Here is a 15,927-nt window from a genome sequence, read left to right as displayed (position 1 = left end):
CCCTCCCCTGGTGGCTGGTGGACACGACCTCCTGCTGACTGCAATCCTGTGCTGAGCCCCTTCCCCCGGCCGGGGGAGGAGGGAGAGGGCCCGGCGCGGCCCCACGCCAGCCCTCGCCATGCACTTTACGTTGAGACTACTGGTTCTCGCCCGCCCCAACCCCTCTTTTTACTCTGCCGCTCATTAGCGCCTCCCACACCTGGTGATGTGTTCCCACCAACCACAGCCGCAGCGGGATGGGCAGGACAAGCGGACCTGTCGACCGCGATGCATGCCCAGTGCCCAGGGGAGCCCGGCGGCTGCCTTGTTTTCATTGTTTGGTTGGGTTTTTTTTCTTCTTTTTTAAGAAAAAATAAAACAGGTGGATTTGAGCTGTGGTTGTGAGGGATGTTTGGGAACTGTGGGTGGCAGGACGTGCTGTCAGGTGGCGGGGGTGGGGGTCTGAGTCTGAGGCTGAGCCTGAGCCTGGGGCCCTTTCTGGACCCCACAGTGGAGGGGCTGGCCCGGGTCTGCAGGTCTTGCTGGTGGTGCCGGGTGGAGACGTGGGCCTCCCACGTGTGTCTGCCTCTGGCCATGCTGGATCTCTGTGCTCTCTGGTGAACCGGCCTCCCCAGACCTCCACAGGCTCCTCTGCTCAGCCCGGGGGCCACAGCTCCACAGTGCAGTGGTCAGGGGGGCCTGATCCCCTTCCCCCTAAGGCCTCTGTACTCCTGGGTCCCCAGAGAAAACCCAGAGCAAGCAAGAGTATGCAGTAAATATTTATAATCAATCAGAAAACAGAACACAAACTCCATCACTGGATGGTACACAGACAGCACGAAGCTTCGAGGGGCGGGGCAGGGCGACTCGGCCGCTGGCGAGGGCTGCCCCATCTTTTGGCAATAAATAAAGCTTGGGAAACTTGAAACCTTGACCGTTTGGGTTTGGTGTCTCAAACACTGGTGAGTCCTGGCGGCTCTTTGGACGGTGCGGTTACGGGAAGTGCGGCCCGCTCAACATGCGGAGAGCGGGTTCAGGGTGCAGACACCGGGAAGGAGGGGACTGGGGGGCGTGTACAGGGCTGGGGGCGGCGGGGGCGGCGGCGGGTACGGTTATTGCTCGGAGGGGGCGCGGACTGCCGCGAGCACTCGCCGCGGTGAGGTAAACGGCTTCCGGGGCTTGGAGGCCACGGCCTCGAGCTAACCTCACAGCCCGGGCCGCGCGCCCTCTCTTCGCGGAGCCTCGGCGCCCCTTGGTCCCTGCGCGTGCGCCTTAGCGCGAACTCCGGCGCGTGCTAACCGGACGCGTCTCGAGGCTCGATTGGTGTTGGGAGGGGCGCTCTGCGCATGCGTCTCGCGCAGTCGGCTCTCATCGCCCCTCCACGATGCAAGCCCTACGCATGCGCTTCCCGTTGCGTCGTGCCGGCGGCGCGGCGCGCACGGCGGCCCCGGTCACTAGCCCGAGGCCGCTGTCTGGGGCCAAGGGAAGTTGAATGTGGTCCTCGGGACCCCGAAGATGAGAATCCGCCACACTCTTTGTCGACCCGGTGAAGTGCCCGCAGGGGACTGTGTGCGTGCGCACTTCGGGCTGGCGCAGGGTGCCTGGGGCACTGCGCGCGTGCTCGAGGCCCGCGGTCCCAGGGCAGGCGCGCCAGGGCGTCGTGCCCCAGGTGTGTCCGGCGCCGAGGCCCCGCCGGTGCCGAATAAGCTGACGAGGTGGGCGCAGGGCGTAGGCTTAGACCGGGCTGTGGTCGGGGGACGTGGGCGCGGCCGCGGCCAGCACAGGGGCCGCGGCGACGGGCTGGGCCAGGCGTGGCGGGAAGAGCCTGTTGTCGAGGCTGGCCGCCAGCTTGTCCAGCAGCGCGCCCGGGGGCCCGGCGCACAGGCCGGAGCCAGGGCAGCCGCCGCCGGGCTCCTCCTCGATGACGGGGATGGGAGGCGCGGCCGGGTCATCGCCCGCGCGGCCGTCGGGCGGGCAGTCGACGCTGTCTCCACGGCGCAGGGGCGCGCGCGCGGGGCGGGGGGCGCCGGGCTGGGCTGCGGGTGGGGCGGAGGGTGCGGCACGCGCGCCTGGGTCGCTGTGCTGCCGGCCGCGCTGCTGCCACTGCTTGCGCGTGTGGGGGTGCGGGTGCGCGCGCGCGCGGTGGCGCGCTGCGGCGGGAGGGGCGTCGTCGAAGTGCGGGTCGTGGCGCAGGAACTCGTGGAACAGCGCGTCTGTCTTCTCGTCGATGCTGTAGTCGCGGCGAGGGGCGCGGCGAGGCCAGGCGCGCGGGCTGCCGGGCCGGGCGGGTGCCTCGGGCGCGGGACCCTCGAAGCTGCAGCCCACGGTGGCCTCGCGGCCCGCGCTCGTGAAGGAGGAGCGCTTCTCGGGCGCGCTGGGGGGCCCGTCGTCGCCCGCGCCGCGGCCCTCGATGCTGGCATAGCCGCTGTCCATCTGCAGCAGCTTGCGCGGCCCGCCCGCCTCGCCATCCGCTGTCCGTGGTGTGGGTGGCGGCGAGGGCGGCGGGAAGGCGGGTGCGGCGCCCCCGGAGCCCGAGCTGTCGCCGCTGCGCACCGAGTCGCGGTCGTTGCCGCTGCTGCTGTGGTCTGAGGCGGTGGCCGCGTGCAGCTCGAGCGAGGCGCGCAGGCTCCAGATGTCGCGGTAGATGGTCTGGGCTTGCTCTGGCCCCGCATCTCGCTCACTATCTGAGTCTTGCTGCTGCTCAGGCCCCGCGCTGACGCCGCACTCCGGGGGGAACTCGGGGCTCGCTCCTCCCGCGGCGCCCACCTCCTCGGCTGCCTCTAGCCTGCAAACCAGGCCACAGCCGTCAGGAGGCAGCCCAGGCCCCCCGCACCCCCTCCCCGGCCACCCTGCCTCTGGGTCCGGGAGGGTGGGCACGGGTGAGAACCCTCTAGGGTTGGCCAGGCCCTGTGGAAGATGATGTATTTGCATGCTGCCTGTTCACTCTGCACTGGATGCTTTTCGGGTAAACCCGGAGCCGTCCTGGCGCCTGCTGTTCAACCAGGGCCTCTTACAAAATGTGACCAGAGCATCTGCTGCCACTGCAGGAGGTTGGCCCCTCGCCCAGAAAGAGTGAAGGCTCTTCTCGGGAGATGGCCTTCTTCGACTAAGAGCTTCGTGTACCAAGGGGTGGCTGGGGATGGACTGGACCAAGCAGGGTCCAGCTCAGCCCCTACGCCTGGGTGTGTCGCCTCAGCTCCCCACAATAGACTGACAAGTAGCCAGGAGTAAGATACACACAAAGAAAGTGTTAACTACCCAGACCAGGGAATGCCCAAGAGTTGGGAGCCCTGCTCCCGGGATCCAGTTCCCCATCCCACTGACGTGAGCCCAGAGCTTCAGCAGAGTTGTCCTTGGGCTGGGGGAGGGGGTACCACTGGCAGAAGTGGTCACAACAGTTTCTGAGTAGCGGCCATCCAGCCCTCAGGAGCATGGACAGGCGAGAGGGGCCCTGGGGCCACAGCGGAGCCCTTCAGACTCCACCAGGAAGCAGCGATACCCACGCGGGCACATACCCACAGCGGCCCTGCTTGAGCAGGCATTCTGTCTTGGAGGCCCCGCCCGCCCCTCTACCCTTACCCAGTCTCCCCCTGCTTCCCTCCTCCGGTGCGTGCTGGAGAGGTGGCCCCAGCGAGGCAGCCTCCGGGAAGGATGGTGGAGCCAGAGGGACACGACCGCCTGTCCGAAGGGCGGGGAGAGCGCTCCCTGGGCCACCTATGGGGGATGGGGTGGGGCGGGGGCCCACCCCTAGCACTTCTATCTACTGAAAAATACCTGCCGAGAGTGGGGGGCGGGCTGGCGGGGCTGGCCAGAAAGGGGCGGGGGCTCGGGAAGGCCACAGTGTCGCCAGCGCTGGCGATGTACTGGATGAAATCCACGTGGGGGGCGTCCCCCTCCTCCTGCTCCATGCTCTCGCTGGCTGCCCGCTGCCGCTGGAAGTGGTGTCGCTTGGGGGAGCCTGTGCAGAGGAAGGTACAGCAGCCTGCCTGGGCCCCTCCCACCCCAGGCCCCGCCCCCTGACCCCTGAGCCAACAGAGCCAGCCTGGACCAGGTGAGCATGTAACCGGCCGTGCAGGTGGGGAAACCAAGGCGCCCAGGGCAGAAAGGCCAGGACCGAAAGCCCGGCAGCCAGGGCCGAAAGCCCGGCAGCCAGGGCAGGCGGGACTGGAGGTGCCAAGGCGGCAGCATTGGCCCGAGTGGCCCTGGCAGGCAGGTGTGGCCAGAGCACAGCCTTGTCCTGGACACCAGGTAACAGACACGGCCCAGCTAGAGTGCCGAAGAAGGCCAACGGTGGGGGAGAGTGAGGGAGAGGTGACGCCCTCTCCTGCCAGCTCCAGCCCTGCCGGCCCAGGGCCAGGACCCTCCCACAAGGGAGGCCTCAGTGGGAAAGCCTCAGGGGTGGGGATGACAATCACCCAGCAAACAGGTTCTGGGCGCTTCTGTGCCTGCATTTGCCTATAATCACCTCCCGAAGCACAGGCTCTGTCTGGGCTCCCAATGGGGCAGTGGGACAAGCCATCCCCTCCGCTCCCCTCCCCGGCCAGAAGCACTTCAGCCAGAACTCACCCCTCCCCCCACCCCACAGCAGCTGGAACCGGGCCCCAACAAGGGGACTGTCACTGGCCACGCACCTTCCCTGGCCTCCAACACTGCTCGTCCCCTCGCCCCTCCTTTCCTGGCAGTGGGACCCGCCACCTCCGCCACAGGGCAGCAGGCACCCCAGCAGCCTGGCCCCACTGAGCTTCCATGAGCAGGGATGGTTGTAGCTGTTGGTGCCACCTCCCCCCCAAGACACACATGCATGGTCCTTGGGTTGAGGTTTGGAAGCCCTGTATCCAGGGCCCCATGACCAAGGGTCTGCAGGATCGAAGGCCCACTACCTGTAGTTGTAAATAAAGTTTTATTGGCCAAAGCTGTACTCTTTTACACGCCATCTAGGGCTGCTTTCACGCCACTGCAGCAGACACACTGACCACAGAGCCAGAAACACCATGCAGTGCCTCGTAGGTGACGCTCACTGATACCCGCTCTAGCCTGACAACCCCTGGTTTTACCGGGGCTCAGCGTGCAGCCCTGGCTCTTCCTCCTGACCAGCTCTGACCTTGGGCGAGATGCCCGCTGGTAAGCGGGCGATGCCGGCCAGCATGGGGTGGGCGCTGGGGACCCCTCCCAGGGTGCAGAGCCGCCTGCTCCACATTCTCCTGGGGCCTCCCCTGGGCCTCGCTCCCCACCAGGGACCACAGCTCACCTCTCGTGTCCAGACTGGACGCCCGCTGGCTGGGCTCCAGCTTCCATTTCTTGACCTTGAAGTAGGGGCTGGCCCCGTCCAGGCTGGCGTGGCGCCTCAGGCGGGTGAAGAACTGCAGGACGGGGCCTGCCCCAGAGACTGGGCCCGCCTCCCCAGGCCCTGCTGCGGCCCCCGGCCCACCAGGCTTGGCACTCCTGGCCCCTGCGTCCAACTGTGAGGGAAGAGGGATGCTCTCAGACCCCCCAGCCCCTCCCTGCTGCCCTAGTGCCAGCCCAGCCCGGGCCACCCAGCACTCACATAGAAGACAGAGGAAGAATAGGGGGCTGGGGGTGGGCTGGGGCCTCCTCCCCCCAAGACCCTGCCTGAGAGGCTCCCCAGGGCTCGGCCAGGCGCTGGCCACCTCTGTTCCCCCAGCCCTGGACAGAGGGGGTCCCGTCCCCTGGGCTGGGATGGGTCCCTGACCACACCCTCTGCAGCTGTTGGACTGCCCTGTGTGTGGGTGAGCCAGCCGTGCATGTGCCCTGTGTGCCACCTGCCCCTCTTCCTCCCAAGCTCGGGGACCAGGCAGGGGGCCGGCCACAGGCTGCCCCGTCCTGGAGTGGGACAGGGGATGCATGCGCGGGGGCCTCACCGAGGTGCCTTCCCCAGAGTCACTGGAAGCCGAGGGGCTGATCTCGAAGTCGGCAGGGCCCACAGCCGAGTTGTAGGGGTCACCTGGCAGGGCGGAGCTGGGGCCCACAGAGCGGCCGGTGAGGGCCTTCCCCGGGGGCTGTGGGACAGAGCCGGGGTGGGGAGGAAGCAGTGACAGGTCAAAGAGCACGGGTGGGGGGGGGGGGTGCGTGCTGGACCCGCCACCCGCTGGACCCGGCCAGTCCCCACTCCCCACCCGGAGGTGAAGGGCACAGCCAGAGGGTGGGAAAAGTGGTGCCTGCTGGGGGATGGTGGGCCGCCCCCGAGCTCCAGGCCAGCTGCCACTTCCAACTCACCTGGAATATGGCGAGGCTGGCCTTGGGGGCAGCCGTGGGGTGGGTTGTGGTGGTTGCACTGGCCTCGCCTGAGTCACACTCGTGGATGGTGACGATCTTGAGGGGCGGCAGGTGCAGGTGGGTGAGGCGGGCGTTCTTCAGGTGGTGGAAGTCCCCCTCGGTCAGGGTGTACCTGCGCCCAGCGCGCCTGCCCGTCACCTTGGGCGAGCTGGGTCCCTCTGCCCACGCCCCAGCGTCCTCCCTGGCCCCACCGTCACCCTGCCCGCCGGGAGTTGGGGACAGCCAGGCACTGGCGGGGGCCAGCTCCGCCCCGCAAGCCCAGCGCAGGGCGGCAAGGTGACCTCCCGGCTGAGCCCCGGCACCGGGCCCTCCTTACCGGCGGCCCTTGTCCTGCGCCTTCCGGCTCTGCTCAAACAGGGCCGCCTCGTTGAAGGACACCCGGCGGCCGGTGGAGCTGGTGGACAGGAAGCGCTCGGTCTCGGCGTCCTGGCCCTCGGGCTCCTCCCCCCTGAACTCGGGGTCTGCGAGGAGAGCCAAGAGAGGGTGGGCCCCGGGTGGGCCGCGCCGGGCGCCGGCGGGCGGCCGGGCTGGGGGGCCGGGTCGGGAAGGGAGCGCCGAGGGCCCGACTGACCACCGGGGGCGGGGTGGGGGCGTGGAGGGCACTCGCTCATCCGCTCACACACTCACTCACGCAGCACGCGCCTGTGAGCACCTACGCGTGGGCTTAAGGAAACAGAGATGAGTCGGACTCGAGCTGCGCCCAGTCTGGTGGGGGAGACAGACAGACACAGATGGTCAGGCGGCCGGGGGTGGGGGAGGGGGGCAGACGGGCGGCGACGGGCCTGGCAGGGCGCCTCACCTTGGGCAGGGCGGGCGCCGTTGTCCAGGTAGCTGGTGGTGGTCTTCTCTGCTTCCTCTGTGGCTCTGGGGAGGGGCAGCAGGAGAGCAAAGTGGGCCAGAGGACCCAGGGCGCTGCCCACGGGGTCCCCCGCAGGGCTCATGGCCACCGGGGCATCCTGAGCTCACGGGAGCCCACTCCCTTGGACCCACCCCATTCTCCTAGGCTCCTGCGCAGACACGTGGGCACCGTCACTCAGAAGCAGGCCCAGCTCCCCTGCGGGGCGGGGCGGGGCGTGGGGCTGGGGGCCGCACACCTGTGGACGCGCCTGTGGACTTCCCAGCAGCGCCTGCAGAGCAGCAGCGCGCCCGACAGCACCACGAGGGTGCCCCCAACGAAGAGCGCCATCACCACCACCAGCAGCACGTAGTTGTCCAGGACGGGGTCGGGCTCCCCCTGCGGGGCCAGCGTCAAGGGTCAGGGCCGGTGGGCGTGGACTCTGGCGGCCCCGCCCCCCATCCTCCCAGCCCGCCCCCCCCTCACTCACGGTGGGGCGGCCCGTGGCGTTGTCCCACGTCGTGGTCAGGGCGACTGTGGCGGAGGTGGTGGCGGCCGTGGCCATGGTGGCCGTGGGCTGCATTCTGAGGCTAGGAGGAGGGGCCTGGGGGGGCAGGGCCTGCTCAGCTCCAGCTCCTCTGTCCCTCCTCCCGCTTTCCCGGGAGCTTGAGCAGGGGACTACACAGGGCGGTGACTCACGAAGAGGTGGGGGGGAGCCCCGAGGCAGCCCCCACCCGGGTCAGATCAGACCACCATATCCCCATCTTTGAAAAGGGGGAGGCGCGTGCGTATCAACAGCTTCCCCAGCCGGTGGGGCCGACCCGGCAAGGTGGCATGGGGCGGGAGCCCTGCCCAGGAAAGAAGCGCTTCTGCGAGGAATAGGCAAACTGAGGCCTTCAACTCACTCCCGCCAGACCCCAGGGGCCCTGCCTGCACCATCAGGGGAGCGGGAGGGGCCGCCTCGGCCCCAGGAGACTGGTTCCAGAATAGCGGGGACTCGGGCCATCCCTGGGGCTGGCCAGCCCGGGGAGGGGGCGGAGGGGCTGAGCGCCGGGACTCCAGGTTACGACTCCTGGAGGTACAGGTTCCCCCTCCGCCCAGTGCCGGTGGGAGTGAAAAGGCCAAAGGAGGCGCATCTGTTCCCAACCCTCAAGAATCTGGTTCCCATGGCGACTGAGCGAGCAGGCCGAGCTGGGGGGGGGCGGGTTGCCAGGGAGCACTGGGGAGGGGCGGGGGCGCGGGGGAGGGAGGCCTCCTGCAGGGGCGGCTGGAGCCAGCCCCGGGCGGCAAGATGGCTGCTGCCGCCGCCGCCCGCCGGTGCCCGGTCGGCCGCGCGCCCCCGCCGCACCCGTCCCGCCCGAGCCGGCCGGGCTCCACGTCTGCCTGGAGCCGGGGGCACTGAGGCAAAGAGGGTCTCAGCTCTCGGGAAGGGACTGCCTGGACCTTGCACCTGACCGCTCTCCCCAACACGCGGCTCCTCCCGGCGGGAAGGACCGGTGGCCGCACTCGGGAATCTCAGGAAACCGAGTCCGGGGCCAGGACGACCAGCAGCCCTGAGTGGGCACGGCGCGCGGCCCTTCCCCACAGGAAAGGGAAAGCCTGTGCACAGGTTCCAGCGCCCCCAACCCTTTGGGACTTTCACCCTACTCGACAGCGGGGGAAACTGAGGCCCATAGCAGGGGAGGGCCCTGGAAAAGCCAGGTGTCCTCGGCACTTCGAGTCAGAGGCTGGCCGCGGCTCCCCTGCATTCTCGGGGGAGGGGGCGCCTCTATGTAGGTCGGGAAATGAGTTCAGGTTAGAGGGGGAGGGGACAGAGGCACAGGGACGATGACAGGAGACCAGGGAAGACGGCAGGAGGCCGAAGGGGAAGGGAGATGGACTCCTAGGGAGCAGGTGGGGACGGGAGACCAGGGCGGAGGTTGCCCACGGGCCACCCTAAAGTCCCGCCGGGCCTCGGCTCCCGATCGGGCTCGCCACCGCGCCCACCCCCGCGTCCCCAACCGGCCCCGGGGACCGGGATGGCGAGCAATGAGATGCAGAGAGCTGACCTCGGGCACATCTCAACCCCGGGCTAAGCCCGGGGGCGGAAACGCCACGGCCCTCGCCGAATCTCTCAGGGGGAAACTGAGGCTGAGGGAGGGCGTGGGCGAGGGTCCTTCTCCGGGCCGCCGAAGAGGGGTGGAGAGCCCGGCAGGTTGGCCCCCACGCCGGTCCTGGCCCCTCCGCTCCCTGCCTCCGGCCTCGCCGCCTCGCGGGATAGGGCCGGTGGTCTCTAGCCAGGGCGGGCCGTGCGGCCTCGGCCTGTCCCCCGCCCGCCCCGGTGCAGCCCCAGGCCCGCGCGCCTACCTCAGCGCCGGGGCGCGCGGCCCATGGGCGGCGGGCGGGCTGCTGCACGGCGCTCCCGGCGGGCTCCGGCGCCCGGTAGCCGCGGAGCAGGCGGAGAATTTATGAATGGAGAGCTCGGCGCGCGGGGGAGGCAGGCGCGAGAGGAGGGGCCACACACGTGACCGCGCTGGCGGCCAGCCCGCTCCGACCCGCTCGGTGCCGCCCGGTGCTGCCGGTCCCCGGCCGGCCGCCCCCACCGCGCTCGCCGCCGCTTCTCGCTTGCTCCGCGCCGGCCACCGCCTCCCTGTCCCTTCCGGCGGGGGCGGGGGGCGGAGCCTGTGCTCCTGGGCGCCCCCTCCCCACGCGGAGCCGCCCTCTCCCGAGGCAGCTGAATCTCCGCCCCCGGCCCCTGCGGCTCGATTCCCCGACCTTCCCTGGATCCCCGGGGACGGGGGACCAAAGGGGTGTTGGTCCCAGGGCGCACGACTCCCCGCAGCCTGGAGTCCGGGGGTGCCCAGACTCCCTATCCATCGCTTCCCCGGTTTGGGAGTCTCCGGGGTGCACAGCCTAGGGGCTTCGGGGCACATGTCCCACTTTTCTTCCCCTACGTGGGCAGCACTGTCAGGGTTGTCTTGTTAGGATGAGCAGCAAAGATAATGGAACACAACGCATTCTGAGTGCCACCAGGGCTTGCCCGGGTGGGGTGACAACAGGACTACCCCTGCAGAAACCCCATGCCTGGTCAACCCCAAAGCTGCTCTTTCTCAGATAGTTGTGCCTTATCCTTCTAGATGCTCAGGCCACCAATCTGCCACCAGCCTGGTCAGGGTCCCATCCCAGACTACCTGGCCTTGTGTTCAGCACAGCACAATGGCACCCCTTTCTCCTCCAGTGAAAGAGGAAGGCCTAGTCCAACCCCAGGGCCTTTGCACGTGCAGGTGCCAGGCCTGGACAGCTTGTTCCCTCCGGAGCTTCCTTCACCTCTTTCCCAATGACAAAGGCTTCATCTCCTCTTGACTCCCTTTGCTAACAAAGCAACTCCCACCCCACATTCCGGACCTCTGCTGCGCTTTGCTTCACTCCGAGGCCATGCACGTCGCACGTCGTTGCCTGTTACTTGTTCCTCTGCGTTGTGCCCCTCCTCACCCCTGCCCCCACTGCGGTGACCTCCAAAAGCAGTTCATTTACAGCTGGGTCCCCGAGCAGAGCATAGCACAGGGGCGGCACCCTGGAGGGAAGGTGTGTTTCCAGTGGATGAAAGGGTGACACTGCCCAAGGAGGGCAAGGGGCAGTCAAGTGGACAATTACCCGGGAAGCCTGGCTCCAGGCGTGTGGGAACTGCATGGGCAAAGTCCCTGAGGTCCCCAAGTGTGTGGGCTGAAGATGAATGTGTTGGAGGACCAGGGGGAGGCAGCTTGTGTTCCCAGCAGGGGAATGATGTGGTCCCTCTGGCTGTTTGTGGAGAAGGCGCCGTGGTGAAGCCAGGGCAGGAGCCTGGGGCCATCCAAGCCAGTAAAGGTAGCTGCAGGGGCCGAACTGGGTGGCTTGTCGATGGGTACACCAGAGAATTCCAGGATAAACCCGGGTTGGGGACCTGAGTAACAGGTGATGCCCCGACCCCTTGGCTACCCTGGAGTGGGGATTAGACACAAGTCCAATAGATGGGTCTGAGAAGCATATGAGAACAGGCCTCCATTCCAGTAGGATCCAGGGTTCCGGGACGAGCAAGCCGTGCACAGGACGCACCCCTAAGAAATGGGAGCAGAGCTTCCCTCTGCACACACCCGACTAGGGCCAGGATGCCCAGCGCATAAGGACTGATTCCACGAGTACCCCTCACAGCACTGGCCTAGAGAGGGGGCGGGGGCCTGGGCGCCAGGCCCCGGGCCTCCCTGGTGTGGGAGCCTCTTTGGGCCACAGCACCTGCCCAGACACGAGCCCAGGTGTGACACCCCCCCCCAGCCCCCGCGCCCTGCACCCGTCCACTCCTCACCCAAGGCCCTTCCGGATGTGGACCCCAGCCCAGTCTAGCCGGACTCCACGTTTTCCCGGAGCCCAAGGTGGGGGCTGGGGCCCAACCGGGGTGCCGACCTGCCCGCGCGCGGGGGCGGAGCGGTGACGTCAGCGCCGCGAGCGAGGCTGCGCGGGCCGCGGTGACGTCCGCGGAGCCCGGGGCCGCCCGCGCACGCGCCCCTGCGTCAGCAGCGCGCGGAGGCGGTGGCCGGGAGGGGCTGCGGGGGGGCGCATCTCCGGGCGCGGCGCGCCCTCTGCCGGCGCCCTTGGGGTTGCAGCCAGGAGATTCCTACACCGCTGGACGCTTACGGGAGCTGGACACTCCGCCTGGGATGCCATTCCCGGGACGCCTGCACCTCCTACAGTCACAGCCTGCCCCATCCGGCCCCCATACTCTGCTTTTTCATTTTTAAGTATTTGTCACCTCCTAACATACTGTACAATTTATTACGTTGAGTGTCTGTTAAACGCCCCCACCACCCCAAACTAGAGCAGGAATTTTAATATTTCCCTGATGTCTCCCCAGCGCCTGACATCCAATGAGCGTCCCCAAAATCTTGAATTAAGTGTCTCTTTCTCCGCGCGGGCTTCTGGTCCTCCCCTTGCAGAGCCGTGTAACCGACCCCCGCACCTGAACACCGGGCTGGGAGCTCTTGCCGGAAGGAAACTACAACCCCCAGCATGCCGCGCGTCCAGGCGGTGCGTCGTCTTCAACATCGCGCACAGCGCGCCGGGAGTCGTAGTTCGCGCCTGCGCCCTCGTCGGGATTCTTCTCCCAGAAGTCCTCGAGCGTCGTCCTCCTCGCCCTCCAGGCCGCTGGCGTCCAGCCGAAGTCTGCCCGCCCCTGCTCCGCTGTCCGCCGTCCGCCCGCCGTCATGCTGCCCGCCGCGCTCCTCCGCCGCCCGGGCCTGGGCCGCCTCATGCGCCAGGCCCGCGCCTACGCCGAGGCCGCCGCCGCCCCGGCCCCCGCCGCGGGCCCGGGACAGATGTCTTTCACCTTCGCCTCACCCACGCAGGTTCGGACGTCCGCCGGGCTCAGACCCCATTCTGGACCCCGCACCCTCGCCCCTCCCCCGTGTGGCCCAGGAACCGAGCCCCCAACCCGCAGGTCGGCGACCCCCATTCCGGATCCGCGCCCCTCCCCCGTGTGGTCCGGGATCAGACCGCCCAATTTTCAGGTCGCTCCTCAGCCCCCCATTTCGATGTGCGGCCTTCCTCACGTGGTTCAGAACCTGAGTCCCTAGGCACCTCTCTTGTACGCTCCTCCCCAGGCGGCTCGCTGGTTTTGCCTTGACCGCGTCTCCTTACCCGAGGGCTAGAGTGCCTGGATTCCATTGTCAAGTAGACGAAGGCGCTGCAGTCCTGCACGAGGATCCCACCGAAGCATCGGCTGCCTCTGTGTCTCCTGTCAGCTTTCAGTCCTACCTTGGTTGTTTAACTGCGGGAGAGACTGACCGCTGTTCCCCGAGGGACTAGCCTGAAGTGACCCTTTTTTCATGTGTTTTGTCTAGGTGTTCTTCAACGGCGCCAACGTTCGACAGGTGGACGTGCCCACGCAGACTGGAGCGTTTGGCATCTTGGCAGCCCACGTACCCACACTGCAGGTCCTGCGACCGGGGCTGGTTGTGGTCCACGCTGAGGACGGCACCATTTCCAAATACTTTGGTGAGTCGATTGGGAGGGCAGAGGGAAGGGGCTGGGTGAGAGATGCTTGTCTCAACGGGCTAGTTCTCGTTTCAGTTGGCAGTGTCAGAAAGCTCACCAAGGATATAGAACTCCCCGGCACTGGGCTGGGTGTGGTTAGGGATGTAAGTGGTCAGCAGTGGGCCTGGCGGGGGCCCATCAGAGGAGAAAGGATCCTCAGTTCGGAGGAGGTTTTTCACAGCCTGGCCCCAGCGGTACAACCCAGACTGGAACCCAGCTCCGGCTCACCCCTAACCCTAGCTCCGCTCCTGGGCCGCTGGGCAAAAGGAGGGGGCTCTGTCCCCATGTCCAGTCTGCAGTGGATGCACTTGGTGGCCCCCGTTCACTTGTGTGCTGGGGCCTTTGGAATTTGGAGCCACGCTGTGTGGTCACTTTCCTGGCCCTGCAGGGGCTCTGGGGCTGACTTGTGTCCCCACGCCCGTACATGGACCTCTCACTCCCCCTCTTCCCGCAGTGAGCAGTGGCTCGGTCACAGTGAACGCTGACTCTTCGGTGCAGTTACTGGCTGAGGAAGCCGTCACGCTGGACATGCTGGATCTGGGGGTGAGTGTCCCAGGGGAAGCTGGTGTTCCTAGTGGCCAAGAACTCCCCAGCTGCAGGGAGGGAACAGGTACCGGGCTGGGCTCCTTGCTTCGCCCTCACTTGCCACCCACCCTCTGCAGGTGGCCAAGGCGAACCTGGAGAAGGCGCAGTCGGAGCTGTTGGGGGCCACGGACGAGGCTATGAGGGCCGAGATCCAAATCCGCATCGAGGCCAACGAGGCCTTGGTGAAGGCCCTGGAGTAGGCGGTGCGTGTCCCACGCTCGCTCCGGCAGGGAGACTGGGCCAGAGCTGGGCAGGGGATGTCCTGGAGTGAGGACCCAGCTCCTGTGGGTGCAGGCTGGCTGGGAGGCTGGGGGAGTGAGCCTGGGGGAGCCATCCTCGCTAGGAAGCCACCAGGGAGCAGCGCAGTGCCAGCGTCTACCTAGAGCGCCTTTCAGGGCTCTGTTTCTCTGTGGTGAATAAACCAGGGAAACAAGCCAGCTCTGGCAGGCCTGGGGGCTGGCGTCAAGGTCGGGCACTTGCCCTGCCTGTGGGGATTACTCTCACCCCAGAGGGCTCTTCTCCCACCTCCTAAGATCTCCCCAACCTGACGTGCTGGTTACCACTCTTCTGCCGCATCTGCCGCAGAGACCTCTGCTCCCAGCCACCGGCAACGGACAGCGTGCTCCCTGCCCGAACCCCCCATTAAACACCTGGAATCCAGTTTGCGTACGCTGACTCTGTCCTGCTTGGCGGTGGGCTCGGGACCCAGCACGGCCTCTCCCCCAGTTTCCTGTGTCTGCGTAGCGAGGTGGGGCAGCCAGCCTCAGCCTTCCCAGCTCAGCAGGCTGTAGTCTGAACCACCTGGGGTGTGCGGTGCGGGCTCAGCTCGCAAAACCCGGCTGGGTTGTGGGAAGGCTGTTGGCTGTCACGCCGGGAGGGTGGGCACAGGCGAAGGTCACCAGCCAGGGCTGGGGACAGCAGGCAGCAGCGTGGCTGCCGCTTCAGGGCTGGGCCTGGGCTGCTGGACAGACATGAGGCTCTGCCAGGTTCCAGACTGTGACGTCTGTCCCGTGGGCTCCCCGGCCCCACCCCAGCTGCACTGGGAAGGGGTGGGTCCTGTCTGCTCCCACGGAGGCCCTGCCCTGTGCCTGCCTGGCCTGTGGGTGGCCCCAGCTGGCCAGGTGCCCGATCCCTGGTGGTGTTGGCACCTCCGTGGCACCCGGGCCCCTGGACTGGCCCCAGATGGGTGGGGTGGCTGGGCGGGGGCGGTCCTGGCACCTTGAAGCTTCAGCGCTGTCCCATTTCTTTCAGCCAGTAACTGACTTTTGCAACCATGGGGGTGGCCCAGGCACTGGTCACCTCCTTGCCCCCCTCCCCGGCCCTGGGTCAGAGCAGAGCGGGTGGGGCATTTCAGGGGGGTGAGTGTATGGGAAAGCTTGGGCCTCTCTGTGTGTCACCAGCAGCCAGAAGGTGACGGAGAGGCCACTCCCGGGCTTGTCATTGGCACGGGTGGGCTGTGTGGTCTTGTGTCACGGTCCTATGCGAATGACTGTCCCGTAGCTGCTTCTGAGGCTCGATGTACGGGGAGCCTCCAGGCAAGCTTGCAGCTCTGGGCAGTGTCCGTTTGGGGCTTGCTCCTTCTGTGCAGGTGAGGTCCAAGCAGCCAGCCCCCACTCCCTCAGGAAACCCCAGCTCAGCTAAGGCTGGGACAGCCGTGGGGTCACAGGTGCAGCCCCACTCCTCCCCTCCTTGTCTCCTGGCTTAGAGCCCAGGTCTTCGAGTTCCTAGACTGGCTTCTCATCTGGTCTATAAATAAGAGCAAGGACACAGCTGGGGGCTGGTGGGGGCTTGTGGGAGGAGACCCTGGACCAGTGGTCCCCACACCAGGGAACCTGCCTGCACCGTCACCTCCTGAGGCCACAGCCCGGGGCTATGGGACACAGCCACACAGCTAGGACCCCCAGCACAATGCAGGCCCCCTGGGAGACGTGCAAGCCTCAGAGCCCGGCCTGGGGACACCTGCGCCCGAACAGCTGCAGGATCAGCCTGTGCTGGCCGGGCTGCGTCCTGGGGTGGGAGGCACCCAGGGTGGGATGGGTCACAGGGCCAGGAACCTGGGGTCACGACCCCTTCTGAGAGTGCAGGCCTTGGGCCTTGTGGGGGCAGGCGGTGCCCAAGGGCTCATCTCTCTCCCAGGAAGAGTGTGCTCCTCGTGCCTTGAGTGTGCTCACGGCCTGGGACTGCCCCCCATA

General features: G+C 67.3%; 2 protein-coding genes across 4 annotated transcripts; one reads left to right on the top strand and one right to left on the bottom strand.

Annotated features, from left to right (window-relative positions):
• Window positions 1–745: 745 nt before the first annotated feature.
• Window positions 746–11,234, bottom strand: CBARP (CACN subunit beta associated regulatory protein). 3 transcript variants are annotated; one of them, XM_057541409.1, is made up of 10 exons: window positions 9,455–11,234; window positions 7,599–7,712; window positions 7,368–7,507; window positions 7,073–7,137; window positions 6,590–6,734; window positions 6,214–6,309; window positions 5,859–5,955; window positions 5,228–5,438; window positions 3,754–3,937; window positions 746–2,764 (listed from the first exon to the last, which is right to left on the bottom strand). In XM_057541409.1, the coding sequence occupies exons 2-10, from the start codon at window positions 7,689–7,691 to the stop codon at window positions 1,714–1,716; spliced, it is 2,082 nt and encodes a 693-aa protein (XP_057397392.1). In that variant the 5' UTR covers window positions 7,692–7,712; window positions 9,455–11,234; the 3' UTR covers window positions 746–1,713. The 3 variants fall into 3 exon arrangements, with proteins under 3 accessions (XP_057397392.1, XP_057397390.1, XP_057397393.1); XM_057541407.1 differs by having other exon boundaries at window positions 5,859–5,996; window positions 6,214–6,385; window positions 9,455–11,232; XM_057541410.1 differs by lacking the exons at window positions 7,368–7,507; window positions 7,599–7,712; window positions 9,455–11,234 and adding an exon at window positions 7,264–7,362 and having other exon boundaries at window positions 5,859–5,996; window positions 6,214–6,385.
• A 965-nt stretch (window positions 11,235–12,199) lies between these two features.
• On the top strand, window positions 12,200–14,395 carry ATP5F1D (ATP synthase F1 subunit delta). The gene is made up of 4 exons (XM_007176678.3): window positions 12,200–12,462; window positions 12,958–13,111; window positions 13,605–13,693; window positions 13,813–14,395. The coding sequence occupies exons 1-4, from the start codon at window positions 12,322–12,324 to the stop codon at window positions 13,933–13,935; spliced, it is 507 nt and encodes a 168-aa protein (XP_007176740.3). The 5' UTR covers window positions 12,200–12,321; the 3' UTR covers window positions 13,936–14,395.
• Window positions 14,396–15,927: the final 1,532 nt, after the last annotated feature.

The sequence above is a fragment of the Balaenoptera acutorostrata genome, chromosome 2, assembly GCF_949987535.1.
Source record: "Balaenoptera acutorostrata chromosome 2, mBalAcu1.1, whole genome shotgun sequence".
Taxonomy (NCBI): Eukaryota; Metazoa; Chordata; class Mammalia; order Artiodactyla; family Balaenopteridae; genus Balaenoptera; species Balaenoptera acutorostrata.
Note: the sequence above shows the minus strand (reverse complement) of the source record. Positions and strands in the feature narration are given on the sequence as shown.